This window comes from Homarus americanus, unplaced genomic scaffold (assembly GCF_018991925.1).
Source record: "Homarus americanus isolate GMGI-L3 unplaced genomic scaffold, GMGI_Hamer_2.0 scaffold58750, whole genome shotgun sequence".
Lineage (NCBI taxonomy): Eukaryota > Metazoa > Arthropoda > Malacostraca > Decapoda > Nephropidae > Homarus > Homarus americanus.
In genome coordinates, this window is record NW_024752661.1 from 12,258 (window position 1) to 21,334 (window position 9,077).

General features: G+C 41.7%; 1 protein-coding gene across 1 annotated transcript; it reads left to right on the forward strand.

Moving 5' to 3' along the window:
* Positions 1-693: 693 nt before the first annotated feature.
* Positions 694-8,590, forward strand: LOC121855164 (fibrinogen-like protein 1; the record flags this gene model as incomplete). The annotated part of the gene is made up of 5 exons (XM_042350033.1): positions 694-825; positions 3,580-3,654; positions 6,959-7,116; positions 7,239-7,368; positions 8,446-8,590. Coding segments are annotated over 5 exons (625 nt in total), but the record flags the coding sequence as incomplete, so codon positions are not given.
* Between the last annotated feature and the right edge of the window lie 487 nt (positions 8,591-9,077).

Genomic DNA, 9,077 nt, shown 5'->3' on the forward strand with positions numbered 1-9,077 from the left:
ATAAACACACAACAAGCCCTTATTACCGACAAAGAACACACCATAAACACACAGAACAACACCATAAACACACAACAAGCCCTTATTACCGACAAAGAACACATTATAAACACACAGAACAACACCATAAACACTCAACAAGCCCTTATTACCGACAAAGAACACATCATAAACACACAGAACAACACCATAAACACACAACAAGCCCTTATTACCGACAAAGAACACACCATAAACACACAGAACAACACCATAAACACTCAACAAGCCCTTATTACCGACAAAGAACACATTATAAACACACAGAACAACACCATAAACACACAACAAGCCCTTATTACCGACAAAGAACACACCATAAACACACAGAACAACACCATAAACACACAACAAGCCCATATTACCAAACCAAAAGAACACACCATAAACACACAGATCAACACCATAAACACAACAAGAAGCCCTTATTACCAAACCAAAAGAACACACCATAAACACACAGAACAACACCATAAACACACAACAAGCCCTTATTACCGACAAAGAACACACCATAAACACACAGAACAACACCATAAACACACAACAAGCCCTTATTACCGACAAAGAACACACCATAAACATACAAAACAACACCATAAACACACAACAAGCCCTTATTACCGACAAAGAACACACCATAAACACACAACAAGCCCTTATTACCGACAAAGAACACACCATAAACATACAGAACAACACCATAAACATACAGAACAACACCATAAACACACAACACAACACAATACAAAACCTTGAAGAACGTCTCCAATATTTTTCAAAACAGTAAGTTAAATTAATTTACTCATATAATATAAATTAACCAAAACTAACGATGTTAACTTACATTAAACTTGTGTATAACTTAACCTAACATAACCAAAATCAACCATGTTATCCTAACATAACCAATCACTAATTGCGCAGCCCCCCTCTCTGCTCACCCGACGGTAACTCCCTATTTCAAGACAATGAAGGCCTCCTTCAGTGCTGGAAAGAGCACTACCATTCACAGTTCAACCTAAACACTAATAAGGATGTAATGACTACCCAGCAGGTCCTACAGCATCCAGAGCTAACCCACCTCAGCTATCCTCCATCAGGCCCTGATTTGACACAGACTGGTTAACTTAATTTAACTTAACCGGAGAAAATTAAAATGGCTTAACTTAACTAGTAAAATTTTAAACTTAATCGCCCCATGCCTGCTCTTTAGTCACCTCAGAACTCACCAACCGAGGTGACTTCCTTAATAGCTCATATCATTGTATCATAGCTGGATGATCGTCATACTTGATTCCGAGTGACAGCAAAGTAGTAATGAGTAGCAGTGTTAAATGTACAGTATATGTGGAAACATTAGACACAGTGGTACCTGTAGGAGTAAGATGTGTGCTAGATGTGCGATGTGCTAGATGTGTGAATGTGAAAAGGACGTGGGTGTGTATGTTGACATTGAACTGAAGTTCTCGGCCATTGTGAGAAGGAGATAAATCAATGAAGTGCTTCCTCATCTGGAGTACTGTCACCCCGTCTGGTCCCCGAGATATGCTAGGGACTGTCAGTTAACTGAAAATGTTCAAAGGAGGGCCACCAGGCTGCTGCCAGCACTTCGGCACCTCAGCTACCCTGAGAGATTAGAACGCCTGAAATTGCCTGGCATATACTACAGACGGGCAAGGGGGGACCTACAGTAATTGAGGTGTATATACATCTCAAAGGGCACTACTCATTCGAGTGACCTCACCTTGGAGCTGGCGGATGCTCGCCCCACAAGGGTCACAGCTCAAGGCTGAAGAAACCACAAGTACAGAAAACTGTGAAGGGTAAACTTTTTCGGAGTGAGAGTTATGAACTCTTTGAACAATCTACCAGAGAGTGTTGTGTCGGCACCGAGTGTGAGCTCTTTCAAGACCAGACTTGACCAACACTGGAGCAGGTTCAGGTACATTCAGGAGCCGGTGCATGCCCAGTACTTGCCAATAGTGTGTAACAGAGACGTGACCGATCACCCACGCGACTAACGAGCAGATCAGTGGTGAAGAGGAGAAAAGAAAAAGTTACCAGTAGGAGTAAGGTGTGTGCTAGACAGTGTTACCAGTAGGAGTAAGGTGTGTGCTAGACAGTGTTACCAGTAGGAGTAAGGTGTGTGCTAGACAGTGTTACCAGTAGGAGTAAGGTGTGTGCTAGACAGTGTTACCAGTAGGAGTAAGGTGTGTGCTAGACAGTGTTACCAGTAGGAGAGTGTGTGCTGAGACAGTGTTACCAGTAGGGTAAGGTGTGTGCTGAACGTGTTACCAGTAGGAGTAAGGCTATTGTGCTGAATAATGTTACCAATGGGAGTAAGGTGTTTGCTAGACAGTGTTACCAGTAGGAGTAAGGTGTGTGCTGAACCAGTGTTACCAGTAGGGCAGGTGTGTGCTAGACAGTGTTACCAGTAGGGTAAAAGGTGTGTGCTAGACAGTACCAGTAGGAGTAAAGGTGTGCGCTAGACAGTGTTACCAGTGGGAATTAAGGTGTGTGCTGGAGCCAGTGTTACCAGTAGATGAGTGTGTACTGAACATAGTGTTACCAGTAGGGTAAGGTGTTATTGCTAGACAGTACCGTGGGAGTAGGTGTGTGCTGAACAGTCATTACCAGTAGGGAGTGGGTGTGTGCTAGACAGTGTTACCAGTGGGAGTAAGGTGTGTGCTGAACAGTACCAGTAGGGTAAGGTGTGTGCTAGACAGTGTTACCAGTAGGAGTAGGTGTGTGTTGGAGCAGTGTTGCAGTAGAATGGGTGTGTGTTGGAACAGTGTTACCAGTAGGAGTAAGGTGTGTGTGTGCCAGTAGGAGTAAGGTGTGTGCTAGACAGTGTTACCAGTAGGAGAAAGGTGTGTGCTAGACAGTGTTACCAGTAGGAGTAAGGTGTGTGCTAGACAGTGTTACCAGTAGGAGTAAGGTGTGTGCTAGACAGTGTTACCAGTAGGAGTAAGGTGTGTGCTAGACAGTGTTACCAGTAGGAGTAAGGTGTGTGCTAGACAGTGTTACCAGTAGGAGTAAGGTGTGTGCTAGACAGTGTTACCAGTAGGAGTAAGGTGTGTGCTAGACAGTGTTACCAGTAGGAGTAAGGTGTGTGCTAGACAGTGTTACCAGTAGGAGTAAGGTGTGTGCTAGACAGTGTTACCAGTAGGAGTAAGGTGTGTGCTAGACAGTGTTACCAGTAGGAGTAAGGTGTGTGCTAGACAGTGTTACCAGTAGGAGTAAGGTGTGTGCTAGACAGTGTTACCAGTAGGAGTAAGGTGTGTGCTAGACAGTGTTACCAGTAGGAGTAAGGTGTGTGCTAGACAGTGTTACCAGTAGGAGTAAGGTGTGTGTTATATAGTATTACCAATAAGACTGGGGATGTGTTAACATTTTAAAACATTAGAATATTACCATAGGTAAGTTTTTGCATCAGGTTAGGTTAGGTTATGATTACATTAATATATCATCACATAAGTCTAACTGTAGATGGTCTTTGTTCCAAGACAATATTAACACCTGTGTTGTGACCACCAGACCTGTGAGGGACTGTGAGGATGTGTACAAGGCGGGAGGGAAGGAGAGCGGAGTCCACACCATCTATCCCAAGAGGTAAGTTACTTGTTACATTACCTTGTGTTAGTAGGTGTGGTAGTGTTGCATTACCTTGTTGTGTTAGTAGTTGTGGTAGTGTTACTTGTTACATTACCTTGTGTTAGTAGGTGTGGTAGTGTTACTTGTTACATTACCTTGTGTTGGTAGTTGTGGTAGTGTTACTTGTTACATTACCTTGTGTTAGTAGGTGTGGTAGTGTTACTTGTTACATTACCTTGTGTTAGTAGTTGTGGTAGTGTTACTTGTTACATTACCTTGTGTTAGTAGGTGTGGTAGTGTTACTTGTTACATTACCTTGTGTTAGTAGGTGTGGTAGTGTTACTTGTTACATTACCTTGTGTTAGTAGTTGTGGTAGTGTTACTTGTTACATTACCTTGTGTTAGTATGTGTGGTAGTGTTAAATACCTTGTGTTGGTAGTTGTGGTAGCCTTGTTGTGTTAGTAGTTGTGGTAGCCTTGTTATGTTAGTAGTTGTGGTAGCCTTGTTGTGTTAGTAGTTGTAGTAGCCTTGTTGTGTTAGTAGTTGTGGTAGCCTTGTTGTGTTAGTAGTTGTGGTAGCCTTGTTGTATTAGTAGTTGTGGTAGCCTTGTTGTGTTAGTAGTTGTGGTAGCCTTGTTGTGTTAGTAGTTGTGGTAGCCTTGTTGTGTTAGTAGTTGTGGTAGCCTTGTTGTGTTGGTAGTTGTGGTAGCCTTGTTGTGTTAGTAGTTGTGGTAGCCTTGTTGTGTTAGTAGATGTGGTAGCCTTGTTGTGTTAGTAGTTGTGGTAGCCTTGTTGTGTTGGTAGTTGTGGTAGCCTTGTTGTGTTAGTAGTTGTGGTAGCCTTGTTGTGTTAATGTTATTAGCCTTGCTGTCATTAGTAGTTAGTAACCTTATTTGTGTTAGTAGTTAGTAGCCTTGTTGTGTTAAGTAGTTATTGTTATCCTTATTTGTGTTAGTAGTTGTTAGCCTTATTTGTGTTATCGTTATGTTATGTGTCAATGGTTTAGTATGTATTTGTGTTAGTAGTTGTATTGTATGTGTGTTAGTAGTTGTATTGTATGTTGTGTTAGTAGTTAATGGTAGCCTTGTTGTGTTAGTAGTTGTGGTAACCTTGTTGTGTTAGTAGTTGTGGAAGCCTTGTTGTGTTAGTAGTTGTGTTAGCCTTGTTGTGTTAGCGTTGTTGTTAGCCTTGTTGTGTTAGTAGTTAGTAGCCTTGTTGTGTTAGTAGTTGTATTATGTTTGTGTGTTAGTAGTTGTAGTAGTTGTGGTAGCCTTGTTGTGTTAGTAAGAAGTTGTGGTAGCCTTGTTGTGTTAGTAGTTGTGGTAGCCTTGTTGTATTAGTAGTTGTGGTAGCCTTGTTGTGTTAGTAGTTGTGGTAGCCTTGTTGTGTTAGTAGTTGTGGTAGCCTTGTTGTGTTAGTAGTTGTGGTAGCCTTGTTGTGTTGGTAGTTGTGGTAGCCTTGTTGTGTTAGTAGTTGTGGTAGCCTTGTTGTGTTAGTAGATGTGGTAGCCTTGTTGTGTTAGTAGTTGTGGTAGCCTTGTTGTGTTAGTAGTTGTGGTAGCCTTGTTGTGTTAGTAGTTGTGGTAGCCTTGTTGTGTTAGTAGTTGTGGTAGCCTTGTTGTGTTAGTAGTTGTGGTAGCCTTGTTGTGTTAGTAGTTGTGGTAGCCATGTTGTGTTAGAGGTAGAGTTAGTGAACTTGGCCTCATAATTAAGTTTTCATGTTGCTCCTGGTAAAATAAGCAGTGATCCCTAACACCTGGTGGTAGTGAGTGACTTAACTATTCTGTTCATCAGAAAGACAACTTACTTACCAAGTCAAAGTTTATATTCTGATTATATTACACACAACTCCAGTTCTTCCTTACTTGAATCAACAATACAAATGTTACTTTAACAATATTGTTTTATCGGCCTGTTAGCCGCTTGGGCAGTCGGTCACGTCGCTGTTGGCAAGTTCTGACTGCCTGTTATACACTGTTGGCAAGTACTGGGCACAAAATGTATCTGTACCTGCCCTAGTGTTGGTTAAGTCTGGTCTTGAAAGAGTTCACACAACACTCTCTGGCAGGTTGTTCCAACAGTTCACACAACACTCTCTGGCAGGTTGTTCCAACAGTTCACACAACACTCTCTGGCAGGTTGTTCCAACAGTTCACACAACACTCTCTGGCAGGTTGTTCCAACAGTTCACACAACACTCTCTGGCAGGTTGTTCCAACAGTTCACACAACACTCTCTGGCAGGTTGTTCCAACAGTTCACACAACACTCTCTGGCAGGTTGTTCCAACAGTTCATACAACACTCTCTGGCAGGTTGTTCCAACAGTTCACACAACACTCTCTGTCAGGTTGTTCCAACAGTTCACACAACACTCTCTGGCAGGTTGTTCCAACAGTCTGCACAAACACTCTCGGCAGGTTGTTCCAACAGTTCACAACATTTCTGGCAGGTTGTTCCAACAGTTCATACAAACACTTCCTGGCAGGTTGTTCCAACAGTTCGCACAACACTCTCTGGCAGGTTGTTCCAACAGTCTGCCACACAGCACTCTCTGCAGGTTGCCCAACAGTTCCCCACACACACAACACTCTCTGGCAGGTTGTTCCAACAGTTCACACAGCACTCTCTGGCAGGTTGTTCCAACAGTTAACACAGCACTCTCTGGCAGGTTGTTCCAACAGTTCACACAACACTCTCTGGCAGGTTGTTCCAACAGTTCACACAGCACTCTCTGGCAGGTTGTTCCAACAGTTCACACAACACTCTCTGGCAGGTTGTTCCAACAGTTCACAATTCTCACTTTACAAAAGTTTATCCTTACGGTTTTCTGGACCTGCGGCTTCAACCTTAAGCTGTGACCCCTAGTGGGACGGGCATCTGCCAGCTGCTGGTGTAAACATATGACTGAGTAATGTCCTCTGAGGTGTTTATAAACTTGTGTTAACTTGTCCGTTTATAGTATAAGCTAGGCAGTTGGAGACGTTCTAATCTCTCTGGATAACTGAGGTGCCGTAGTGCAGGCACCAGTCTGGTGGCCCTCCTTTGGACATTTTCACTCAACTGACAGTCCTTAGCTCATCTCGGGGACCAGACGGGTGACAGTCAGTAGGTCACCAGCAGGTGTGAGGGTGTACTGTGAGGTACAAGAGTTGTGTAGTTATAATGAAGGTGTTTGTCAGTTGACCACCAGCAGGTGTGAGGGTGTACTGTGAGGTACAAGAGTTGTGTAGTTATAATGAAGGTGTTTGTCAGTTCACCAGCAGGTGTGAGGGTGTACTGTGAGGTACAAGAGTTGTGTAGTTATAATGAAGGTGTTTGTCAGTTCACCAGCAGGTGTGAGGGTGTACTGTGAGGTACAAGAGGGACAGTCATGGACGGTGTTCCTCGCTCGTCACCATCAAACTCCCAATGAGAACTTTACACGGTCTTGGCAAGACTACAAGAAAGGCTTCGGGGACCCTGAAGGAGAACACTGGCTGGGTAAGGTGTCTCATATATTATTGTAGTTTGTTGTGGTTCACTCCACCAATGGCTATAACATCACACAATGTAGGTTTATTTACTTACCATCAGCCAAGGTGGGTTATTGTGTTCACTTACAGGAAATGAGAACTTACACACGCTGACTGGTGGAGAGACACGTTACCGCCTGAGGGTGGAGGCCACCAACCTGCAGGGAGAACAACGATATGGAGAGTGGCGAGTGTTCCGTGTCGCTCCTGAGGACAACAGGTATACCAGCACGCTTATGTTACACACTCTCCTGCCACTTAACTGTCAACACTTTCTTTCTTTACACCAACTATGGTCCATGAACCCGAGCTGAAACAATGAGGTTGTCAGTAGGTATTTTACAGTAACTATGAAGGCTAAATCAAAGACTTAAACTTACATTTACTTCCCAAAATAGACCCAAATATAATTGTTTATTAAGAGAGTAATGAGGTGTTAAAGAAACACACACCTGAGGTAACCTGCCTTCACTCGTGGGCTGCAAGGTTCGTGGCAGCTCCTGGTTCACACTTATACTTGAACCCGCTACTAAACAATGACAGAAACATTCACAGTAATACATTATTACACTTTAATACAAAAACTAAAACAAATGTTGTACTACTCCTCATAATATCTTTCTTATATTAAGACTCAGTATAGACTCCACTCAGCCTCCCTGACAAAGAAGCCAGTCTTTAATATTCCATTATTTAGTGTGTCAACGTTACAGATTACGTTAGACCTTTTATCACCTCAAACATAAGCCTAAATAGGTCGCTCCTCTCTCCCCTGGCTCAGAGGACTCAACTCCTCATATCTTTGGACAAATATTACATACTTGGTCTCTTCACTAATGACCATTTAAGTCAGAAGCACATAATTAGTTTAACATTATTTACTATGTCAGGTTTTGGGTTCCAATAAAAAGGTTAATAATAGAGTCAGTAAATGTTGGCCTCCCTATTATATATCTCATCTTAACATTATTTTTATACACAAACTAAATAAAACATTTACCATAATAAACAAACTAAATATTGCTGCCTTTCTTGGTCTAACAATTTATAATAACAAATACTTATAATTGTCGGTTTTCTTTCATTATTTGATGACAGACTAAACTAAACTCCACAAAAGACACTGACCTAAAGAGAGGAACGACATACATTATTATCCCGTCAAATTTCGATCAAAACAAACTAATAAAATGAACACTTGTGACACTCAGAGCACCACATGATAACTTGGCTTTGTCCATATTATTAGTGATGTATAGATCACCACTAAGTTTAGTTTTGTACACAACTCCCTCAGGTACCGGCTGACTGTGGAGCAGTACAACAGCAGTAGTACACTGGGTGATGGACTGAACTACCACAATGGCGGGTCGTTCACCACGGTGGACAGGGACCACGACACAAACCCGTCAATAAGTAAGTGTTAAGTGTTTATGTGAGCATCACTTATATGTTAAGTGTTTACTACATAAGTGTAATGATTTAGTGGCCACCAAGATCATCTTAAAACAAAAACAATAACAACAACAATAATAATAACAATAACAGGTAATATATACTGTATGTTAAAGCCCCGCCCCCTCCTCAACACTTACACCTGATTGGCTGTTGCAAATGTGTTCGATTTCGTCCTCAAGTAATGATGTATTTATAAATGAGTTTATTCATAATGACCGTTTCTGACGAGAAAGATATTTAGCTAAATTATTTAGATACATACATTAATTACTTCAAACATGAACACGTAGGAAGTTTATCAGAAATATTATACAAGAATTAACTGTTAAACTCTGGTACCAAATTAACGCTTTCGGAGGACGCATTTAATATATACTTACTAATACCACAATAAGATATAATAATTACTTATCAGTAATATATCAATGTGATTCTGTTCTTTTAAGATGTTAGTTTTTGCATAATATATTT